The following is a 25,401-nucleotide window of genomic DNA, read 5'->3' on the forward strand; positions in this document are numbered from 1 at the left end:
GTGTGCATGTGTGTGTGAGTGTGTGTGCATGTGTGTGTGTGAGTGTGTGCATGTGTGTGTGTGTGTGTGAGTGTGTGTGCATGTGTGTGGTGAGTGCTGGTGCCTTTGGAGGTCCCTAGAGCTGGAAGTACAGGTATTTATGAGTCACGTGAGGTAGGTATTGGGAACAGAAATTCAGACTCCTGCAAAAGCATTAAGCACTGTAACCACTTACTTATTCTCCAGCCCTGCCTAGAGATTGTTTAAGGTTGACTTTAATTGCTGTTTTCCATGTTTCTAAATTACTCTAAAGTTCATAGTGTTTACAGTTTACTTTCTGGCTTTGGAAGTACTTAAGAATGTCTATAAAATAGCATGTTGCAAAAAAGAGCTTTGTACCTTCTTGAGTTACTAATTAGTAATTTGGAAACAGTTTTCATTTAGAACGTTTTCTGTTAAAATTTTAAATGTGTATTTTCTCTAGGGTTCATCACAATTTGTACACAAATTTCTTTTTAATGTTCTGGAAAATTCTTTTTTGTTTGTTTGATAACTTGATTAGTGTTACAGCTTGAAAATAAACTTTTTGTTTATAGTCGTTATTAATTAGGTTCTCAACTCCTTTATGAACCTGTTATTTTCCATAACAATTCAACTTAATTTGGAAATACTATAGTTAAAATCTCAGTGTTCTAGAAAGAACATTACCATTTCTATAAAAGAAAGCAAGGTTGTTACATTGAAAACTTCTTTATAAGGGATGGCTTTTCTGTCACGTTTCAATCTGCTGCAAAATAGTTCAATGTATTATGCATGACTCAGTGGACTTCTTTTTTTTTTTTTTAATTAACTTGAGTATTTCTTATATACATTTCGAGTGTTATTCCCTCAGTGGACTTCTAAGCTTGGAGAAGGAACTAGTGCTTCTTAGTGGCACTTTGTGCACCATATTTAGTATCTTGTTGTTTTAGCTATAAAATAGAGGTAATATTCAAGGCTCATAAGTGGTCACTAATTTAGTCTTTGGAGTACTTAGTGCCAGGAACCTTGTAAGAGTTAGTAATAAAGATCAAATCTATTATTATTTAACAAGCACTTACATACTGTGATATTTTACTGTGCTTTTTGAATTCATATGAACTCTCTATTGCAGACTAAAGATAATAGTCCATTACACAGCATAAAGTGGTTAAGAGTGATCCTGGATGAAGGCCATGCCATACGAAATCCAAATGCTCAACAGACAAAAGCTGTTCTTGAGTTAGAGGCAGAAAGAAGATGGGTATTGACAGGTAGTTATAGCATTCAATTTTATTTCTTGTTTTTTAAATTTGTGTGTCTGTTCACATGTATGGGCATGGGTGTGTGTGTGTGTGTGTGTGTGTGTGTGTGTGTGTGGTGTGTGTGTATTTTACCCATTTTCTTAGTAGTTTTACAACTTCAAATTTTACATTTAAAATTTTAGTCCATTTTGCTTGGGTTTTATACCTGGCTTAGTGTCTTTGGTCCGTGTGGATTTATCCAGTTTCTCTATACAGTGTATAGACGTTTATGTTTAGTCATATGGGTTTCTTTGTGTTTTCCTGTGTTTTCTGATCTGTTCCATTGGCTTCTTTATAACAATACTGTTCTCTTTTGAATACTTAAACTGGTGTTATAGCCAAATACAAGTAATGTGATACTTCCTGCTTTGTTCTTCATACTTGAAATTGTGTTTTTCAAAGGACTTGGTGATCCCATATGAATTTGTAACCTTTTTTACATTATTAATTTAGTAAGGGTACACATGTGCCCCATAGCATATGTGTATGGGTGTAAGAGGACAACTTAAAGTTGGTTTTCTCCTACCATGTGTAATCTGAATTTGGTCTCTAGGCTTTGCAGCACTTTTTCTTACCCACTGAGCCATCTTGTCAACCAAATAATTCCATATGAATTTTAATATAAATTTTCTAGTACTTTAAGAATGCCATTGGTATCTTGGTAAGGATTGATTTTGATTTGTAGATCATTTTACACAGTATGGACATGTCTTAAGGTTCTACTGCAGTGAACAGACACCATGACCAAGGAAACTCTTATATGGATAACATTTAATTGGGGCTGGCTTACAGGTTCATAGGTTTAGTCCATTATTATCAAGGCAGGAACATGGCAGTGTCCAGGCAGGCATGCTGTATGAGGAACTGAGAGCTCTATATCTTGTTCTGAAGACAAACAGGAGATGTCTGACTCCAGGCAGTTAGGACAGGGTATTAAATCCCATACCCACAATGATACACCTACATCAACAAGGCTGCACCTCCTAATAGTTCCATGCCCTGGGCCAAGCATACACAAACCATCACAGGACATTTTTATGGTATTTTCCCTTTTACAGGAGTCTTTAATTGTATCTATTTCTTAAACAAATGGCCATCTTTTTCCTATAAATTGAAAAATATATCTTTCTATTTATTCCTTCGTTGTATATAATTTCAGGTTATCTAATCCTTAATAATTATTTGACTTAGAACTACGTATCATTTGTTGCTAAATTATTTTACAGACCATTAAAGAGTTATATTCCATTACTAAATATAAGAACCTTCCTAAGATGTCTTGGTAAAATCTTGGAATGGTTTCTCCACAAGGCCAGATGGTAGCCTGACCTAGATAGGCATTGAGAGCAGCCTGCCCGTGATGCTGCTTCTTCCAATGGCAAGGTTTCTTCATGGCTTACCACTCAGCCGGTGCAGTCAGCTTTCTTGTTAGTTTTTGTTTGTTTTGTTTCTGGTTTTTTGGTGGTTGTTTGCTTTGGTTTTTTTACACACTTGCTAAATTTGCCCAGTAGCATTTCCAAGCATTATACTGCACAAAGCCGGGCATGGTTTTTCGGTTTTGTTTTTTACCCTCCCCCCAACTCCCCTATTGGAGGAAAAGGTTGTTGTTTTGTTCTGGTTACCACCCTTCCCTCCCCCCTCTCCCCTCCCCCCGCACTGTATTCTGGCCTTGCTTTCACTTCTCCGCTCCTTCCATCTCTTTTGTACCTCCCCACAGCACTGATTCTTTTGTTGTTTTAGATGCTTTTGTCATTTCTGTCATGGATGTCATTGATGTCATGGTAGTTTTCACTGTAAATGTTGTTCACCTTGTTGTTAGATCCTGAGATTACTGATGCATGCTACTGTGTCTGTCTTTATCTGGGCATTTGAATGAATTCACATTCAAAGTTGCCAGATGCAAAGCCAACATCCAAAATTCAGTACCATTTTTATATACCAGTGGGGACCACAGTTTTGCAAAGTAGAGCTACTATAGATTATTTGTGTTCCGGTATAATCTCCATTGTCAGCAATTTCCTGGCACGTGTTACTTTACTGTGTCAGATTTTTCTGATACTATTGATGGTCAAATTAATGATTTACATAAAGAGAGACACAAAATCTCTCAAGTGATTTTTGAATGGCCATCATTGCTAAGATGACTTTCTGTTGTTGTAAAATTACAAAAAATAAAATGCTGTCTTTTATCCCCCACTAGGTCTGTTACCGCAGTGCCCCAAGATATCTGCTGGATATCTTGCCAGAAGCACACATTCCACTTCCATGGTGGCCCAGACTAGTTGCCCCACACTCCCTTACACTTAAATCTGCACATGAAAGAACACACAACACAAAACCTCTGATCCAATTGATAAGATATAATTGCCCACCTAAACATACAAAGCTCTGTACACATATCCCTCAAGAACATTCAGAACAACCTGTAAAGGTACAGCATGGAATCTTAACGTCAGCCTCCATATTGTCCCGCCATGGCTTCTCTCCCTCCTCTCCTCTTCCGTTCCTGTCTCCTCCTCTTCCTTCAAACTTTACTCCCACCCATCCTTCCTTCTCGTCCAATGACAGGCCTCATTCTATCTTGTACCTGCCTCACCTGTGATATCATCCCACACAGCTTTCCCATTTCCTTGGTCCTGTATTAGCTTTTCTTTTAACCATCTAAATTGCTTGCCTAGCCATAGAGACAATACATTCTATCATGACCTTTATACAGCACTTAGTTTTTGTCTTTAAAAACTGAGAAATGGGAAGATGTAGGGGGTGTGAGTGGTCACTGATAAGCGCTGCAGAAACCAGGATTGTTAACCTCAGCATTGTCTTCTCAGAGAAGGAAATGAATAAACACCTATTTCCCACTCAGAAAGCTGGGAGAGGATATTGTTAGTGAGCTGGTGGGGACAGACCTTACCCGAATCCCCAGAATGTTTATCCTTAGCTTTCTCGGTCAGAAAGAGTCCATCCTTAGTGGAGATGTCACATGTACTTTATATTCTGCTGAGCTCTATCTCTGTCAGAGATCACACCAGATCCTATTCCCTTAAATCTACAGAGCCAATTTTCATGGTCACATGTACTTTCCAAAAGAGTTTCAGTGTAGTCATGCCTTAAGCTTTATTGTGCACATGGAATTGGAATGGTAGTTACCTGGAAACTTTCTTTCCCAAAATTATACTGTATTTTACTATGTCTAAAATAAACTGGCTAGTGTCAGACTCCAGAAATTTTGACCTAGCACTGGCTGTGTCATGCTGACCCAAATCTCATTCTAACCTAACCCCGGTAAGATTGCTTTTCTACTGTCCACGACATTTACATCATAGCTTCCCCCAGTATTCCCCCAACACTCACACACACACACCAATAGCAAATTATCTGAAAAAGAAGTCAGACTGCAGAGATGGCTCAGTGTGTCAAACATCTGCCATGTTAAGTATGTGAGAACCTTCGTTAGTGTGAGCCTAGCACGGTGTCTAGTTTCGGCTATGGTTTGTCTCATTGAACCAGGTAAATATTCTGGGTAAAGGACTATAACTCAGTGGTAGAGTTCTTGCCTAGCATGTGTGAGGCCTAGATTTGATTCCCTAGCACCACAAAATTAATTTATTTTTAAAACTTACAGTCGTTTCCTGTTTTGAACATTTGTTTTGTTTTAGGTACTCCTATCCAGAATTCTTTGAAGGACTTGTGGTCTCTTCTGTCCTTTTTAAAACTGAAACCATTTACTGATAGAGAATGGTGGCATAGAATAATACAGCGTCCTGTCACAACAGGAGATGAGGGAGGACTTAGGTAAGTGAGTTGATGAGGTGATACATTCCACTGTCTCCACTGTCTCCACTGGTAGCTTTAGTCTCCAAAGCATAGGAGCTTCCATGTCACTGTCTCTGCAACCCTAGTGCCCTGTGTCTGGGGATCCAAGCTTTCTGTTTGTGTACCTTTTCCATATTTTAGCAAAACTGAAAGGAAAGCCACAGCTTTATGCTCCCTGTGTGTGATGAAAAGCTACATCCTTTGATGATTCATTACGTCTTATATTTTGATGACTTACGTAACTTTTCTAGAGGCATTTGATGCTGTGTATAGGACACAGTGTACAGTGATCTGAACGTTTTAATGAACATTTCGTATGGCTGACTTTGGTGGGTGAAGATAAGTGTGAGAAAGGAAGGAAAACATTGATGGGCGTTTTGTCACATACCTGGCTGCTGTGCATCTAGAGCAGTGGCTGCCTAAACAGGATTCAGGACCCTATAGTGGGTCATACAATCATTATAAAAGCATCAGTCAGCATGGAAAAAGAAACACACATAGTAGGGATGAAATAAATACCAGAGTACGGTCTTCATGTGAAGATGCATTACATGTATGCACTGAAATACTTATTTCTGCTAGGGGTTGTTACAGTAAAGTGTATTTCCAAATGTGAGTTAAAGTGGAAATGGTTTAAAATATAAGCCATTATTGTAGTTGTCAAAACTGGCCACATGATTCCTGAGAAGTATTTTTGTTCTATTTAGTCTGTGTTAAAACTTGTTTATTTTATTATTATTGGAAATAAAAATTGATAAGTAACATTTAAAAAAATTAACATTAAGGGAAAAAAACGAAAAGCCAAGAAAGGTATTTTTTTTGTCCTCTTCTGAATTTGCGTGATTTTACATTTCAGTTAGTCATTAATTTATTTCATTTTCATATTATATTTTTACTTTCCATATTACATGGGATTTTAAAAAATTTATTTATGTATTTATATCCCAAATGCTGTCTCCTTCCTGGCTCCCCCTCACAGTGTTCCTCTCCCCAACCCCCATCCCTTTTGCCTTGGACTGAAGGGCTTGAAGGTGTTAACAACGCCATGGAATTTTTTTTAACTCTTGAGAAGAGGATTACTTTAGACTACAGAAGATAAGCTCTTACTCATATCTGTATTCTATTTAATAAAGTACCTTAAACTGATGAGCTGCTTATTAAGAATTCAGAAATTGTGTATTGAGTGGTAGAGTTGATAGGAAGGTATTTGAGAAATAAAAGTATCAATGTTGACAACAAAACCAGAAAAGCTTTGGAAAAGTAAGTACACAATATAGAATACTTGGAATTATGTCAAGGTGTAATTTTATTACTTTTTTGTAATAGTTCTTTATAGAATATTCTTATAACTATAAAAACCTAAATAAATGATTTTTTAAAAAACTTTCAATTTAGTAAGATTATAAGTCATTAAACTCTTAGGTTTTTTGTTTTTTTGTTTTTGTTTTTGTTTTTGTTCCTTACTGCTCAGTGTATTAGAAATAGCTATGTAATTACTTGTTTTACTTTGACTAGGCGTTTACAGTCCTTAATTAAAAGCATCACACTTAGAAGAACAAAGACAAGCAAAATTAAAGGGAAACCTGTCTTGGAGTTACCAGAAAGGAAAGTATTTATTCAGCACATTACTCTGTCAGTCGAAGAGAGAAAGATTTATCAATCTGTTAAAAATGAAGGCAAAGCTACTATTGCAAGGTATGGAAACACAACGCCACTTTACAGGTTTGGCTCTTGTCTACTTCTTAGTTTGTTATTAGCTGACTTACAGGTTTTCAACATTTTAGATGGAAGTCGAAATATATTGAAAACTATTCTTTTGTAGCTTATACTTTAAATTTTTCTCCTCCTCTTCTTCTTCTTCCTCCTCCTCCTCCTCTTCCTCCTCTTCTTCTTCTTCTTCTTCCTCCTTTTCCTCTTCTTCCTCCTCCTCCTCCTCCTCTTCTTCTTTTATAAAGAGTTGAAATGAATGAAACAAGGTAAATAATTTCTTGGCCATGAAAAAATAAAAGCCTATTTAAAATATTGATTTCTGAAGTCAGAGGGGCTTGTTTCCATTTCTGAGCGTCATGCGAGGATTCACACAGGGCAGGGGACTTGCATCCTACTTGGGCTTTGATGTTTGCTTTCTCTCTGACATACTCCTGAGTCACAATCTCCTTTGTGTTTTGTTTATAAATCAACTTTTCAGTGAAGTATTCCCTCACTGGCCTTTAAAAACAGCTTTAGTACTTCCTGATTCCTTCCCTCTGCTTCTCCCTCCTCATAAAACTTAATGTTTTTAAGTTTCCCACCTCATTTTATTGAAAATATAAAACTCATTTTAGTCTATTGCATTCCAGTGTATATGTATGCTATGTACTTAGTAATTTTGGTTATAGTAGTTTGAGAAGAAATTTCACTTAGCACTGCTAAGATTTGAAACTTGGAAGTTTTTTTTCTTCATCTCCCTTATCAAATCTGCTTTGTGCCTACCTCATGAAAGTGTGTATTGTTATGAAGAGTGTCTTATTTACAGTCCTCTTTTGTCTTTGTCTCTTTCTGATCCCTGTGGTCATTCGCAGCAGATATGTTTTTGCGTGAACTGTAACTACTTGCCTTCTGGTTCCTTAGTTTTTTTAATTGTCATCATTTTCTTAGATTTCTATATTTTGTTGTAAGTCAAGCTGACGTATTTCTTACATGTTTGTAAGAAATCACAGAATATCATCCTGCTGTAAAGATGTTTTTCAAAGATGGTTGCAAATTTAGTTTGTTTTCTACAACTTCTCACCATCTTCCTCTGTAGAGGCCCTGGCCTCACCGTTCATTGACTGCATTCTCTAGTTTCTTTTTTAAGTGTTTGGCCACAGCGTTGAGAAAGGAACTTAATGCTGAAAATTGGGGCCTAGGAGTCAGATTGTTGCTTTTTTTTTCTAAGCCTGACCTAGCGATTTGTAAGCCTTTGAAATTTGTGAGAGGAATATCAGAGTTTGGATCTCTGGCCTAGAAAAGCTAGAGCATTCTAAGAGCTTAATGAGCCATTCAGATAGGACATTGGAAGACAAGAATGCTGAAAGAAATGTGGACAGTGGAGGCTCAGTTCAAGAGATTTCGGAGGGGAATAAGCACTAGGTTGGTCATGTGGTGTCCTATTTGTTTCTATTGCTGCAATAAAATCCAGTGACAAAAGCAATGTAAGGGAAAGGGGTTTGTTTTTCTTTGGCTGGAGGTTCTTGTCTACCACTACAGGGGAAGTCACAGTGGCAGCAGCTTTGGGCAACTTGTCACATTGTATCTTCATCCAGGAATCAGTGTAACAAGTGCTTGTGCCCCACTTTCTCTTTTAAATACAATCCAAGATCCCTGCCTAGGGAATGGTATCTACCCCAATAGGCTTATCTTTTATGCACTTAATTTAATCAAGATAATCTTCATAGACTTATCTGGAGGCTGGTCTCCTAGGTGATGCTAGGTTTCATCAAGTTGACAGTTGAGATTCACCATTGCACTATATTCTGTCAAAGAATTTCTGGCAGCATTTTCCCATGTCCTGAGACAAAAAAAAAATGATTTAAAAGGTAATGGACTATTTGTTTGACTAAGGACATTTCTGTGTAGAATAGTTCACTAGTTATCCAGGTCTATAGTGAAGAAGAACAACAAATGGGTCAGAAATATAGTTAGAATTGTGTAATGTGGTGAGATATAGAGCCCTGAGCAAGTTTAAAGTTTTAGACAAGGCAGATGCTGAGTAAAGCACGTATAATCCTTAAAGAAATCTAACCCCACTAAAGAGAAACCTCACGGTCTGCATTGAAACAATTGGAAAGATACCCTAAGGGCAGGACCCCACCTATCCCATGTTCTCTCTTAATGAAAGTCAAATTCATTTAAAAAGGGAGAGTCGCACGGGAACACCTAGGGAATTGTTTCTCTGTTACCCTGGAAGGCACCCAGAAGTCAGTGCAATGGGGCTGAGCTACTTCTTATGCTAGCAGCAGAACTTGTCAGGCAGTGTTGTCAAGGCACTAATTTTGTAGCAAAGAAAGATTCAAGAATGAAAGCCTCGGGAAGTCTTGTCCAAAGGTAGCAGAAAGTCACTGAGGTCAAAACAACATAGAGCAGAATTAGATTCTCCACAAGGAGGCCTGCAAGACTGTTGTGAAGGTCCAAGTTAGAATGGAGATTTCAGAATGTTGGAGATGCCTGGACAGTGGGATGTCTCTTGAGGAAAGCATGGAATACAGACCCTCAAGCTGTGTGTGTTCTAGGAGGAAAGAAAAGCTGTAGGGGCAGGGCTGCCTGAGCCCTTTGAAGCTTAGATCATTCCATCATGAACCCTGTGTGTCTGACTTGGAGCTGCAGGATTTGTTGTTTGTCTTGCTGGTCTTTGGTCTTTGGTCCAGTTTTTCTTTGCTATGCTCTTTCCTCCCTTGGTAATGGGAATCATTAGTCTATGCTATTATATGTTTGAATTAAGTATTTTTTTCATATTACCGGGGCTCCTGGTTAAGATATTGCTTGGGTTTCAGAAGAGGCTCTGTACTTTTGAAGTGTTGGAACCGCTGAGACTATGGGGACTATTGAAGTTGAATTGAATGTATTTTGCATTATGAGCCTGTGGAGACAAGGGGAAAAGATCATGGCTTTAAAATGGTGTATTTGTACATCAACTTGGTAGGAGGTGGACTTTTGATGGTTGATACTGTCAACTTGACAGAATCTAGAGTTACTGAGTAGAGAAGTCTGAAGGGTTTCCTAGATTAGGCTAATGGAAGAAAGAGGACCCACCCTGCCTATGGCAGTGCTAGTCTATGGGTTGGGGTCCCCACTGAGAATAAAAGAAGAAAGCAAGTTAAATATCAGTACTCCTCTTACTCTGCTTCCTGACTGGGTGCAGTCTCACCAGGGCCTCCCATCCTGGTACACTGTAACCCACACACGGACGCTGAGTGTTTGTTCACAACAATAAAGTAACAGAACAGAGGAAATTTCCATTTGCAGAGGTGGGCATAAAGAAAGAACAGTTTTTAAAGTGGGATCAGAAGCTCGGCATTGGCCGTGTCATTTATGACGTGTCCAGGTGAAGATACCAGATTGGCTTTACCAGCAGGATATGAAGGTATAGAATTCAGTGCTCTCAGTTTGAGTCATAAGTTTCTGTCATTTGTGAGTGATGGAAGCCATGAGTCTGAGTAAGGTCACCTAAGAGAGTGAGTTAAAAATAGGTCTATCCAAAACGGTACTTACCAGTGATTGGTGAAACAGAGGGAAGCCTCTTCTTAGCACGTCATGCGGTGGGTTCTCATAAGCACTTTCTTAAAGCAAAATGCTGAATGCCAGTCAAATTTAGCCATGCCAGTGAGGGAATGCAGAGTGCTGATAAAGCTATATGGGAAATAGTCAGGGCAAGATATATATATCTCTTCCCCAAAGGCTTAGCATTTCTAGAACCTCGGGTGTCATTCCTACAGCCGGAGACCTGGAGGTTAGGATAGCACACGAACCAATGGAGAACATTTCATATTTAAATAATAACAAGAAACTTGATGTGGTCATCCACACCCTCTGAAAAGTCAAGCAGTTAGGCCAGGAACTTCCTGTTGATTTTCTGGAAGATATAGCACCATTTAAATCTTTGGATTCTATCTGTATGACCCTCCACCCCACCTTTTAAAAAGGAAATGTACTGTTTTTGTTCTATTTTGTTGGTTTTTTTGTTCTGTTTTCTTTCCCTATTTTTAAATGTCCTACTGCTTTTTATTGGTATTGATTCATTTATAACCCTATAACTAATTTTTGTTTTCTTAGCCCAGTTTCCTTTCATATGGTTTTGTGGTGGTTTGAATGAAACCGGTCCTCATAGGCTCACAGGAAGTGTTGGGAGGTTTGGCATTATTCGAATTGGTGTGGCATTGTTGGAGGAAGTGTGTCACTAAGGTTGGGCTTTGAGGTTTCAGATGTGTGTCCAGTGTGACACTTTCTTCTTGCTGTTTGCCAGTCTGGAAGTAGAACTCTGAGCTACCTCAACAACACATGTCTGCTTCCTGTTTTGATGACAATAAACTAAACCTCTGAACTGTAAGGCAGCCCCAGTTAATGCATTCCTTATAAGAGCACTTGTGGTCATGGTGTCTCTTCCGGAGAACACTGACTGAGATGTAGTGCGGCTCGTTTTTCTCTGATGGCTTCCTTTTCTTTGTTATACTCAGGTTTGACTTTGATCTCTTGTATAAAGTCTCTTTGTCTTTTGTCTTTGCCATGGATTCTTACTGTTTAAGAATGGGAGTTGTTCTACTGAGTAATTGTGGAGGGCTCACAGTCATAATTTTTATGTGTTCTCTGGTAACTTTCTGGTGAGTTTTCTTTCACTGCCTTCTTTGCTCTTTGCTGGTTATTCGAAATTTGACTATTTTGAGTTCTTTCTGGACTAGCTGTTTGTCCAGAGTCATATATGGGTCCCAGGCCATGAAGAAATTCCCATTTTTTTTATTATTTATAGGAGTCAATTCTTCTAGGTTTTATTGGTGTTTTTATAACAGAGACCAGAAACATAATTACTTACAAAATTGATTACTGTGACACAACACTCCCCCCACTGTGTCTCTTTGTGTGTGTGTAAATTGGACTTAAAAATTGAAGTCATCATGCATACACCCTATTTCTGTTTTTACATAAGAGATGGGAATTTTCCTTTCAGTACGTATGTACCACCCATTTTGAAGAACCAGCTGAGGTCTGTAGATCATGCATATTGACATTTTCCTAAATGACTTTTTTCTTGGCTTCATTAGAGATGAGGTTGTTTTTTCTTTATTCTTATTTAGAGATTTTCATAATGTTTGGCATTTTATCCCTAGGTATTTTACTGAAGGTACTGTCCTTGCACACTATGCAGATGTCTTGGGTCTTCTGCTTAGACTGCGGCAGATTTGTTGTCATGTCCATCTTCCTACAAATGGAACGTCTTCAAGTGACCCCTCCAGTAAGGAAACGGAATTAGTTCACGCCACTGTATTTGCTAAATATTCCAGTTAGAAGGATAGGCTTTTATACAACTTGAGTTTGCTCCATTACTTTGCTATACCTTGCTTTAGTTAAGATTTTTTTTTTTCATGTCAAGCCAGGAGAGGAAGAGAGGGAGAGAGAGAGAGAGAGAGAGAGAGAGAGAGAGAGAGAGAGAGAGAGAGAGAGATATTTTTTTTTAAAATTACATTTTTATTTTATGTGTTTGCATGGGTCCGTGTGTGGGAGATCAGAGGATACCTTGTAAGAGTCAGTTCTTTCTGCACCATGTTCATTAGGGATTGGATTCACATTGTCAAGCATGGTGGCAGGTACTTGCCGAGCCATCTTGCTGGCTCCAAGAATGTTTTATAAATGAAATGGAAGTATGATATCAATATAGAGGAACATTCAAACTGGTTCTTTCTTGTATGCTGCTAGTGTGGCAGATGTTATTTTATGAGGCGCTTAAATGAGATGGCTATTGCACTTTCAGAGTTTTTCTTAGAATTCCAAATTTATGGCACGCTTTTCGCTGCAAATGCCGGAATAAAGATGAAAGACAATTAAGCGATGTTCTTATATAAGGTAAACTATTCTAGTCACATACAAAGTTTGGTCAGAAACTAATTTTTGAGCATCTTTTTTTCGTAGGAAGCGACACACCTGAAGAACTGAGGAAGATGTTAGTAACGAAGATGAAGTTAATTCTGAGCTCTGGTTCAGATGAAGAATGTTCAATTTGCCTGGATTCATTAACATTTCCTGTGATCACACATTGTGCACATGTGTTTTGTAAACCTTGCATTTGCCAGGTCATTCAGCGCGAGCAGGTGAGTTGTTCTTCAGCCTGGAGTCAGTGTTTGATGCAGTGATCAAAACCCAACCGAGTTCCAGACATAAGGTGTTCCATTCTTGAACTTAATAATGTACCTTTTATGTTTAATTATTTCAAGCATGGTAATAGTCAATGTATTATAAATTAAATGGCACGACTTTTTGGAGACATTATGTTTTAGCCAGTAATTCTAGTTCTAAATTTCAGATCCTTGTGTTCAATTAAATACATTAATAGAGACACAATGAATTTAAATGTTATAGTACTTTTTAAAAAGTAAAAAAGCAACATGTTTAATGTAGTCTAATATATTTAAAGCACTTACTAATATATAACTTTTTTTCTTAATTAAGTTTAAAAATCTGATGGTATTGTACTTGCATCACCCTAATCCGGCTCAGCTGTGTCTCAGGGAACTCTGATTGACACGTATTGCTCTTTACTGTGTCGAATGAAGTAGGATGAACTAGGGCTAGATTCTTTTGTGGGAAATGCTTGAAGTTGAATAATATTTTAAGCAATCTGTCAGCTAATGCAAATTAAAATATTTTTAAATTTCAAAATGTGAAAATATTTTGAATTTGTAAATGTTGTGTAATATGTATGTGGGAAAATGCAAATTACACGTACAGGCTTGATCATGAGGTAAACATAGCTGCGTGAACCACTGTCCTAGTCCACTCCTCGCAGTCATTTACCTTTCCCTTCCAAGAGGTGGTCCTTTGTATAGATTTGTAATGCAGTTTTAATTTTACAGTCTTTTTTCTTGCAATGATACTGAGTGACTAAGATACAGTCTCGCTTTATTAGATCTTGCTCTGAATGAACTTGTAGTATTTGAGAGAGATGGTCTCACACTGTTATAAGCTTTATAAACTACTACACATTTATAAAACCTTGCAGTGGCTCTTAACCTTCCTAATGCTGCAGCCCTTTAATTTAGTTCCTCATGTTGTGGTGACCCCAACTATAAAGTGATTTTGCAGCTACTTCATAACTGCAATTTTGCTGTTAGGAATATTAATGTAAGTATCTGATATGCAGGATATCTGATATGCAACCTCCAAGGGTTGTGATCCAGAAGGTGAGAACATTAAGGACTTCGTTTTTCTTTTGAAGTGTTGTATGTATTTTTACTGTATTATAGTTGAGGGTAAGAAATTGTCACATTTTATTTAGTAGCAGATGGTACTCAGTGCTCCGAGCTTCTGCATTTAGTCAGGATTACACTCTTGCTCTGCCCTTTACAAACATGTTGTAAACATGTCTCTTACAGCACGAGGACATGTTTGTATGTTTGGCGCTCAGGTACAGGTTGATCCCAAGTAAATGATCATGACAAAAAGCCTGAATAAACTATGGAATGGAGACCTTTCTATACATGACATAAAGTTAGGTACATTTGTATTTCTGCATGTGGCTCATTCTTTGTTCTTTTGTATATAGCCACATGCAAAGTGTCCTTTATGCAGAAGTAATATACATGGACATAATTTATTAGAATGTCCTCCAGAAGAATTGGCATGTGACAGTGACAACAAGTCCGATATGGAATGGACGTCCAGTTCAAAGGTAAAGTCCACTCGTGTAAATATTCTAAGGTTTCATATTTAATGAGGAAAAGTCATGATAAAATAGCAATTCCAATTCTGCTTTTAATCCTGTCATTTCATATTCTTTTAGTTGTACTCGCTTTTGTTAATATTTCGTATTGAATTTCAGTTGGAAAAGAAAGGTATCTGAATTATTATGATGTTTTTTTCTTTCAGTCTTTTCTTTTACTTTTAGTTAAATTATATGAAAATCCTCTCAATAAAAAAAAAGTTGAAGATTTGTTCAGTGAATCCTGCAGTATGTGACCCCTATTGAAATGAGTTTGTGCATACAAATTGTTAAAAACTAGAGTGTCTGGACTTATCTTACCAATTGAGATTTTCTTTTTCCAGATTAATGCTCTAATGAATGCTTTGATTGAGTTACGGACAAAGGACCCCAACATAAAAAGTTTAGTTGTCTCTCAGTTTACCACATTCCTGTCTTTAATAGAAACACCACTGAAGTAAGTTTAACAAGCACTTTCCATCACGTTGAAGGATTTTGTACATGTGTGTCGTTTGATAGCCCCCTCCCCCAAAAGTGTTGGTCGTTTCATCTTATTTAAAATGATATTCAGTGTAACAACAGAACTTCTCCTGAGCCTAAGATTTTAAAATGAATTAGTCAGGAATTAATTGAGTTAGTCTGGCAGATGGCTAGATGCTCAGTAGGCATTTGCTTTATCAAGAAATGAATTATTGAATGAATGTGTAGTTCACTCGGAAGCTTTTTACTTAGCTTGTACAAGGCTTTGGGTTTGACTGATCCTTAGTAACACAGGAATAAATTATGCATGAATTTGGTTTAACTAATATTTGTTAACTATTTAACATTTCTCATAGTACATTATCTGTTTCCTTTTTCCCATTAGAGCCTCAGGATTTGTGTTTACTCGCTTAGACGGTTCCATGGCTCAAAAGAAAAGAGTTGAATCAATTCAGTGTTTTCAAAATACAGACGCAGGATCACCTACTATAATGCTACTGTCCTTAAAAGCAGGCGGAGTCGGCTTGAATCTTTGTGCAGCTTCTCGAGTGTTCTTAATGGACCCAGTAAGTACTTATATATTTTTCCAAAATGCTATTACAAAAACACAAAACAAAACAAAATAGGAAAAGAAAACAAAACCTGTTTGAGAGATGCCTTTTTAGTTACAGTTAATTGTGAAAAGGTAACATTATTCTTATTTGCAGATGAGGAAACTGCTATATAGAAAAGTAAAGAGCGTTCCCACAATCACACAGTAATCTGTAAAACTAGTCAGATTCTGTGTTCTTAAGTACAGTTCTGTGCATTTCGACTCCTTTGAATACATAAAACATGCCTATTGTAATGCTTTTAAGATTCAGTATGCAGCAAATCTATGAGTATTCTTCTTCTTAGACCTTGACATTTAGAAGAGAATAACAGCTTGAGCATGACTACTATTATAAATCTCATCTGCATATGAGCTATTATTATTTTTATTTTCAGCCAGCACTTGCTGCATAAATGTATCTTTACCCCCAAAACTGTTTTCAGGGGTGTGTGTGTGTGTGTGTGTGTGTGTGTGTGTGTACATATGTTTGTGAATGTGTGTGCCTGTACAAGTGAGTATGTAGACCAGGAAAGGACACTGGCTGTCTTTCTCTGTTGTTCTCCATGTTACTCCATCAAGACAGGCTCTGCTAATTCATTTTGGCCAGGCTTGCTGGCCAGCTGCTTCTAGAATCAACTTGTATCAACAAGTCTGAAACAGTTTTTAGGATTTTTGACTATTGTTGAAACTATTTTGTATTTCATCAGTAGGGAAAAGAGGAAAATATATCAATTAACCAATGCTTAGCAAAGGGAGAAAGTTTTTCATAAAAAATTTCATAATTTTTCATAAAGAATGATATCTTTTGTGTAGTCATTTAAACCATTGGAGAGAAAATGCATAACTTCATTTTACACAGAAAAGCCACAGGTTTCTGACTAATTGGCTGGTCTTATGTTGTTCCTGCCACACCCGGGAGGCTTTTGTTGGGCACAGGTTGAACATGCCTGTCCGAGATGCCCTAAAACTTGGATCTGTTTGCCTACTGTCACAAACTTCAGAAAGATTTGGACATTTGGTTTTGGATTATGGACCTATGCAAACATTCCAGGATTTGGAAAATTGAACTATAAAACACGCAGATCTTAAACATTATAGATAGATTCCCAGCCATTATTGAAGTGGGTAGAATGCAGTGTATGGGGAAAAGGCTGGCTGTCTTCAGAGCGATGGAGAAATAGCTTTCTTCCAGGTGGATTTGTAATGTCAGTGTGTGACTTTTGTTAGTGAAGGAGGCATCCAGACATCCTGGGATGAAGGGCTAGTGCAGAAGGTGTGCACAGTAGAGCAGTAGTATTGCACTTATGTCTCGCTAGGCCTGGAATCCTGCTGCAGAGGATCAGTGCTTTGACCGATGCCATCGACTTGGCCAGAAACAAGAGGTTATCATTACAAAGGTGAGTTTTTGAAGTCACTTAAGATTATGCTTGCTTTTTAAAGGTAACACAGGCAATATATGAATACATTACTGCCATAATTGAAGTAGAATGTGGAAAAATGTAAAAGTCATTTTGTAACACAGGCAATATATGAATACATTACTGCTATAATTGAAGTAGAATGTGGAAAAATGTAAAAGTCATTTTGTCTTCTTTATAGTTTCAAACTTTTTCAGAGTTTTTTCCCTCTGTAGCTAAATTTGTTCTTATTCATGTATATATCTCAACATAAAAAAAATTGAAATGGGATCATATTTTATTATTTCATAATATATTTCTTTCCCTTAAACATGTATTGAAGATTTACTGTCTATATCCATTTAGATCAACACTTTCTTACAGTGGTAAAATCATTTCAACCAGTATTATAAACACATAATTCATTTACATTAGCAACATTCTCTGTGTGCCATCACCATCATCTGCAGTGTACTTCTCCTTTATTCTCCTGTGTTCTCTCCATTTCTCTCTACCCCCAGCCACTCAGAGCCACTGTTTGCTTTGTCTGTAAGCCGGAATCCTCATCAGCACCTGCACACAGATCCAGCCTGACTTAAATAGTCTTAAGCCTGGTAATAAACAGTGTTGTCATGAAAGTTGTGCACATATACCAGTGTTTCCTCAGGGTAGATTCACAAAAGTATACTCGGGGACCTGAAATTGTTACTAAATAACTTCAAGCTGCCTTCGGTATAGGCCATGTAGTGCTGCTGGGAGCATCACTCACAGTTAGAATGCTTGTCTAGCCTACAGAAGGCCTCAAGTTTGATCACTAGCATTGTAAAACAAAAAGCAAACAAATCATGTATGGAATGGTGTAAATTTATGTGGACATAAGTGATTGGACATACTCTAATGTACATTTACCTTAAACATAGGCCTTAAATATATTTCACATATCTGCTGTTCATGGTTGTATTTTCCTCCTGTGAGCTACCTGTTCATTTCTTCTTGTAGTAAAACACTTGTATAGTGTCAAGGACTTCTTTTTTTCATTTTGATTTTAGTTGTATGTATGTTGAAAATGGTTTATCCCCATCTCTCATCTGTAAACTTTCTGAGCCTTTTTGTCCAGAGAAGATTTTAAAGTTCTATAATTTCAACTGCGTTCTGTTTTTATTTAAATATGTTGGTGTAAGGCCTTTTTTTCTGTAGTTACAGAGCAGTGAGCATTATGGTAAACCTTTACCTTACATGAAAGCATTCTTTGTTTATATCAGTTTTTAATGCCTTAGTACTTGTGGGCTTAGTTGCATTTAAAAAGGTCTGTATTTATGATTCTTCTGGAAGATACTGTGTTTTGTGAAATGTTTCTACATTTATTCCTTTTGCACATGAAGAAGCTATTGTTTGGTCACCTTTTGTGTTTTTGGAGTTTGTTTTGCTTTGAAGAAGTCCATAGTCTTTACTTCTAGTAGCAAATGTGTGTAGGGCTCTATTTCTACTCCATTCACTTGTTCTCTTTCCTTGATGCCTTCCTATTCTCAGAATAACATGATAACTAGGATTTTCTTTTTTCACAAGGTATATTTGTGTTGGGAGCCGAAGAGCTGGCTCAGTGGTTAAGAGTGTTTACAACTGTTTTAGACAACCAAACCTTAGTTCACATCACCCAAGTCAGGCAGCTGCACCTGTAACTCCAGCTCCACAGGATCGTCTCTGGGACAACACACACACACACACACACACACACACACACACACACACACACACACACACACACGCAGAAATAACTTCAGAAAAAAGTATGTTTCTGTGTGTGTGCAAGCATGTGCATATGGAGGCCAGAGGACAACCGAGGTTGCTTCTCTCAAGCACCACCATGCACCATGCACCTTTTTCTTTTTTCCTTTTTTTTTTTTACCATGTACCTTTTTGGAGTTGGGGTTTTGCTGGCCTGTAACTTACCAAATAAACAGGCTAGGATAGCTGGCCAGTGAGTCCTAAAGATTTACCACCTCCCCAGCACTGCTGGTATAAGCCTATTGAACAGTGCTTGGCTTTTTAAATACGGGTTCTGCAGCTTAACTTAGGTTCTGCTGATTGAGCCTACAAAGTATCCTTAGATATCTAATGAAGTATTCTCATTAGTGGTCATTTTGAAATTTTTATTAGTTATATTCTTTCTATTGGAAATTTGAATCTATGCCATTATGTCCCATTTGTGGAATATTGCTCAGGATTTACTAAATTGATAATTCCTTTGATTACTGTCATGTTTAGCAATAAGAAGTATTTCTGTACAGAAACATACTAAACAGTGTATCTAGTTTGTTAAAATGTATTTCAGTAAACTTTTGTAATACAGCACTTGTTGTTATTGCAATAACAAGGATATTTTAGCATTTGTTAGAAATACTTCATTATTTTACATTAAATGATTTCCTAAGAAGTTCCTAGTAGAGATTGTGAATAAAGTTTGGATGTGTCTTTTATTCCTATGTATACTTTGTTATTACTTTTTAAGATTCTTATTAGAAATGTTGGATTTTATCAAGTTTCTTAATCATCTGTTGCCACATTGCACTGTCCCTTTTTAGGTACATAGACTTTTTTTTTTTTAATTAACTTGAGTATTTCTTATTTACATTTCGAGTGTTATTCCCTTTCCCGGTTTCCGGGCCAACATCCCCCTAACCCCTTCACCTCCCCTTCTTTATGGGTATTCACCTCCCCATCCTCCCCCCATTGCCGCCCTCCCCCCAACAATCACGTTCACTGGGGGTTCAGTCTTAGCAGGACCCAGGGCTTCCCCTTACACTGGTGATCTTACTAGGATATTCAATGCTACCTATGAGGTCAGAGTCCAGGGTCAGTCCATGTATAGTCTTTAGGTAGTGGCTTAGTCCCTGGAAGCTCTGGTTGCTTGGCATTGTTGTTCATATGGGGTCTCAAGCCCCTTCAAACTCTTCCAGTTCTTTCTCTGATTCCTTCAATGGGGGTCCTGTTCTCAGTTCAGTGGTTTGCTGCTGGCATTCGCCTCTGTATTTGCTGTATTCTGGCTGTGTCTCTCAGGAGCGATCTACATCCGGCTCCTGTCGGCCTGCACTTCTTGGCTTCATCCATCTTGTCTAATTGGGTGGCTGTATATGTATGGGCCACATGTGGGGCAGGCTCTGAATGGGTGTTCCTTCTGTCTCTGTTTTAATCTTTGCCTCTCTATTCCCTGCCAAGGGTATTCTTGTTCTCCTTTTAAAGAAGGAGTGAAGCATTCACATTTTGATCATCCATCTTGAGTTTCATGTGTTCTAGGCATCTAGGGTAATTCAAGCATTTGGGCTAATAGCCACTTATCAATGAATGCATACCATGTGTGTTTTTCTGTGATTGGGTTACCTCACTCAGGATGATATTTTCCAGTTCTATCCATTTGCCTATGAATTTCATAAAGGCATTGTTTTTGATAGCTGAGTAATATTCCATTGTGTAGATGTACCACATTTTCTGTGTCCATTCCTCTGTTGAAGGGCATCTGGGTTCTTTCCAGCTTCTGGCTATTATAAATAAGGCTGCTATCAACATAGTGGAGCACGTGTCTTTTTTATATGTTGGGGCATCTTTTGGGTATAGTACATAGACTTTTATTTGTGGGAACTTGTTTGACCCTTGATAATACTGAATGTATTTTGATAATAGCCTAGCTACAGGGACACCTGTATCATTTGTGTTTGTGATGTTCTCCTGTGACAATTGTGACGAGTGGTGTAAGTTCTGGGCTTCCAGCTATATTCTTTATATGAGAAAACGGCATTGCGTGAGAAAGGGAAGCCATGTTTAACTGTAAATATCCTCACTGCGTGTTGAGAAAAGGAAATTATATTTTATGTACATATATGGGTGTAAGTATGTATGTGTGTATGTATAAGTAATCATTCTATTTTTAAAATGTGGGTACACTTTTGAAATGTGTACTCCTGAAATACACGTCCTTTTAAAGTGAGTATGTTACTGTTTCACTGTGTCTCCAGTGTTTTCCTTGACTTTAGTGTGCAGTGTCCTTAGCGTGTTCATCCTTAGTGCGGCTTAGGAAAAGGCTAATTTTCTTAGTAAAGGTTTCTTAAGAGTATTAAAATATTTCATTTTGTTACCTGAAAAGTTCTTAAATATTATTTTACATTTATTTTTAACTTATTTTTTTCTTTTTGAAGTTCATTGTGAAGGATTCTGTTGAAGAAAATATGTTGAAAATACAAAACATGAAAAGAGAGCTTGCAGCCGGAGCCTTTGGAACTAAGAAAACAGATGCTGATGAAATGAAACAAGCTAAAATCAATGAAATCAGAACTTTAATTGATCTATAATTTGTGGGGGTTTTCTAACGACAGTTTGAATAGATACTTAAGTTTTATAGATTAAAACACTGCAGATTTAAGAATGAGATCTAGAGAGTCCTTTTTTTTTTTTTTTCCGGAGCTGGGTACCGAATCCAGGGCCTTGCGCTTGCTAGGCAAGCGCTCTACCACTGAGCTAAATCCCCAACCCCTAGAGAGTACTTTTTATGTGGGGCATATTTTATATTAATACAGTGGTGTTACTGACACATCTCTTCTATTCACTTTTATGATACTTCAAATAGCAGTAAGTTCCATTGTAACCTGGCCTGAAAGACCTTTTCATAGACGTTCCTTTGCTCTCCAGCTCTTCATGCCTTTGCTGAGTATTTTCCTACATTTCCCATGTGTTCCATATCTTCTCTGAAGTGTGGTCGAAGCTTATACTTTTGAACCACTTATTCACCAAAGCCTTTGGTTGATGATTCAATGGATCCACAGTTCTTGTAAATTATTAACAGATGTATACAGACTATAAGATTTTATTGATGTTCAAAAATTTATGCATCCATAAAGGACCAAAGTTCAGAGGGCAAGTTAATTGAAATTTTTTTCTTTGTTGAGATATGTGACTCGCCATATGTGTTTAGAGAAAATTTAGAGAGAAAAAAAGTACGTTTATTTTAGTGAAGTGGTACATTCATTATTAAATGTGATAATAGAGGTAGAGGTATAAATAATATGAAGGGGTGAGGGAACCAGTTCTACCCGGTTTGTTTTGAATGCTTAAATTATGTAATTTAAATAGATAATCTTTACTTATGTAGGTCTTTTGGAAATAACTTTATAAATTTAACACAGAGGACTACTACTAAACGTGAGAGGTATGATAATCGGCATGGAAGTTGGGCTGGTTGACCACCAAAGTTCAATTCTTAAAGACATCTTAATCCTGAATATAAAAATGCCTTTGTGGGTTTAGAATTAGAATTTAATTTTGGCATTTTCCTAATTGATCTGTTCATTTAAAACCCGTTTTCTGGGTAGTTGATGACTATGACTCATATTTAAAACAAGCAGTCAGGATAGATAACAATAGCTTTATTTTCCTGTGTTGTTGTTGCTGTTGTTTTGAATCCAGAGACAAGATGACTAAGAAAAGCTTCATGGTTTATGGTGCAGACTGAAGAACAACGAAGATTTTATTTATGCTACAGAAGACTTGACTAAGAGAGGTGATCGATAGCCTTGTAAAGAGTACACCACATGTCTGACTCACTAATCCTCCCTAACGTGTTATTCCTCCGCGGGAACAGGATTAGCCAGCAAGCATCTTCTCAGTTCCGCGTCTCAGAGCAGCCAGGGGAGGTGGAGCAGTGTCCAGCTCAGGAAGACTTTCTGGAGGGTAGGAAGTGGAATAACTGGGATTGGCCTGCTGGGGGTAGTAGCCCACAGGAGTTTTTTCACCTTGTAGGACTAGTATCATACACAAATCAAGTCTCATTATGTATGACATTAGAATTCTTTAGTTCCCATACACAGTGAACTTAAGTATAAACTGGTTATGGCCCAAATAAACAAGAAACCCAGTTTACTTATTTTAATTACAAATAGACTGAGGCTCAAAAGTAAAGGCCATGTGCTTCTTCCCCAGAAAACCACAGAGCTATGCTATAAAACTTTGAGAACAATCAAGTTTGGTGTTAATAAAAAAAGTTAATTCTAAGATACATGAATCACTGGAATGAAAAAATTTACGCTGTGCTATTTTACTACTTAGAAATGTACTGAAAATATTCTATTTCAAATTGTGTTTCCAACTGGATTTTTCTTTAAATTAAAAAAAAATCAATAAAAACCTAAAAAATTACCTTCTTTGGTGTCATTAGTGACTATTTTCCTTTTAACTATTTAACCTTTCCTTTAACAGAAAAAAGGCATCTCACTTCTACAAATATGTTTGTTACACAATTTTTCATTGAACCCCTTTAAAAGTACTGTTATTATAATTTATTCATTCACATTTAATTTTGGTACAGCTATTGAAATTCTTGTTCAGAGCTTAGTATTTTAAAGTGAATATAAATACAAAACACTAGGTTTCATTTAATTTCCTCATTTTAAGAACAAAGGGAGTTATAATAGCCATGTATAATAAATTACAGATTTTGCCCTTAAAATAATGATCAGAAACAATCCTATTAATAGTTTATTACCCGTATTGTTCACAGGGGTTAAAAATGTAAGGGCATATTGGTCACTTTCAATTTCTACCTTACAAATTGAGTTAATACCTTTTTTAGAAAAATACATCTTTGTTGTGGTTTGCCCTGAAATTACTGTATTTTGATGCTAATTCCACTGCCCCAAGGACAGCTGCCTAGTCTAGGACTCAGAACTCAGGTGACTTCACCAGAACCACCTCTCCATTGAATTTGTAAAGTACTGGTGAGGGGCAGGTACAGGATAGAAGGAGGCCTGTCATTGGAGGAGAAGGAAGGATGGGCGGGAGAGAAGTTTGAAGGAAGAGGAGGAGACTAAGGGAGAGAGGAAGAGAAAAGGATAGAGAGAGGGAGAGAAGCTGTGGCAGGACAAGATGGCAGGTGATGTTAAGATTCTGCTCTGTGTATTTACAGGTTGTTATTAATGTTCTCAAGGGATGGACGGTACCGGGCTTTGTATGTTTAAGTGGGCAATTATATCTTACCAATTGGATCTAAGATTATTGTGTTGTGTGTTCTTTTATGTGAGGGCTTGAGTGTAGGAAAGTGTGCGGCTGGGATGTGTTTCCGCTAGGTATTTAGCAGATATCTGGGGCACCAAGGTGTAGACCCAGTGGGTAAAGACTACCACTCTTATATTAATATATATTTACAACAACACATCTTATTATATTTGGGGAGGTATTTTGGTATTTGAACTGCCTGGAAGCAATTCTTGAAAGATTTTTCAGTGAGGAAATACTTTGAGGCATCTTTGACAGATGAAGGTGATGAAAGATGAAGCCTACTGAAGGACCGGTAGGGTTCTGGTGATGCCAGGGCAGCCACGTAGGCTGCTGTACCTTGGTCCTTATTGTACCATGCTGTGTGGTAAATGTGTACTGCTCCTACCTAATAACACCAATAGAGTTCACTGAATACCAATGATGTAAAAGCTAAACATCGTAGAAGCTTTTCACCTTAAAGCTTACTTTTCTTAAGCTGTATAAAAATAGGGAACAAACAACAATTCAGTGCTTGATTTCCCAGAATTTGGTGTTTATAAATCTTTTTTAAATTAAAAAAATTTTCAGTCATACTGTTTCCTGTACATTGTGTTTGGACTACAATTAAGATGGGATTCTGTTTATGTAAGCAGAGACTCAGAAGCCAAAAAGGAAGACGTGTATGACTTAGCCAAATTAACTGGAAGAGGTCTGGGATCCCATTACACAGTCTGACCAGTGGCAAAGGTATTCCTTTTGGCAAATGTTTCTTATATTTGAAGACCATAGCAACTCATGTTTACCATTCCAAATGTCTCAGGGATACTTTATCACTACGCTAGAGAATTTTTATAGTCACCCTCTGAGTTGCTGCATGGTCAGTTTTGTCTTTAGGTATCCAAACCCTTGTGTATTCATTCAGCCATACCAAATATACCAAGTATCTGTAAGATACTACAGAAAAGAAGGGACTATAAAAGCTAGAACATAAATGCCCTTGCAGCTTCTGTCAATTTCATCTTGTTTTCCTCATTCATATTCTGCTTTCTATAACAGAATCATTTGTGATTTCTTGTTTTGATTATAAAATATTGTTGTAAACCCCACCCTTCACAGTTTGCCTCCCATTGCAGCCTACACTCTACTGATGCTATGGGGTCATTGCTCTAGGGTGACTGAAAGAGTATAGATTCAGGCACCCAAAAGTTTAACAAACATATTTGTTTTGTTTTGGCTAAAACACTAGAAATCACGGGTTCAGGACTGAGCCTGATTATTCTGAAAGATTATTGAGTATACTGGCTACTGACATGGCTTGGTAGTTTTAAGAGTCAAAACTATCTGAATACTCACTAGTGATGCAATGTATGACAG

General features: G+C 37.4%; 1 protein-coding gene across 5 annotated transcripts in view; it reads left to right on the forward strand.

Moving 5' to 3' along the window:
- The window catches only part of Hltf (helicase-like transcription factor), a 59,807-nt gene extending 36,617 nt beyond the window's left edge, over positions 1–23,190 (forward strand). For 4 of the 5 annotated variants that reach the window (XM_006232175.5, XM_006232176.4, XM_039102120.1 and 1 more), the window contains 10 exons: positions 1,133–1,271; positions 4,958–5,093; positions 6,630–6,809; positions 11,954–12,078; positions 12,753–12,931; positions 14,383–14,508; positions 14,883–14,995; positions 15,404–15,584; positions 16,927–17,007; positions 21,198–23,190. In XM_006232175.5, coding sequence (XP_006232237.1) covers positions 1,133–1,271; positions 4,958–5,093; positions 6,630–6,809; positions 11,954–12,078; positions 12,753–12,931; positions 14,383–14,508; positions 14,883–14,995; positions 15,404–15,584; positions 16,927–17,007; positions 21,198–21,350 — 1,413 coding nt within the window. In that variant the 3' untranslated portion in view covers positions 21,351–23,190. The remainder of the gene's footprint in view (positions 1–1,132; positions 1,272–4,957; positions 5,094–6,629; positions 6,810–11,953; positions 12,079–12,752; positions 12,932–14,382; positions 14,509–14,882; positions 14,996–15,403; positions 15,585–16,926; positions 17,008–21,197) is intronic. The other variant, NM_001106478.1, reaches the window with a different exon arrangement.
- Positions 23,191–25,401: the final 2,211 nt, after the last annotated feature.

Source organism: Rattus norvegicus, chromosome 2, assembly GCF_036323735.1.
Source record: "Rattus norvegicus strain BN/NHsdMcwi chromosome 2, GRCr8, whole genome shotgun sequence".
In the NCBI taxonomy this organism is placed as follows: domain Eukaryota; kingdom Metazoa; phylum Chordata; class Mammalia; order Rodentia; family Muridae; genus Rattus; species Rattus norvegicus.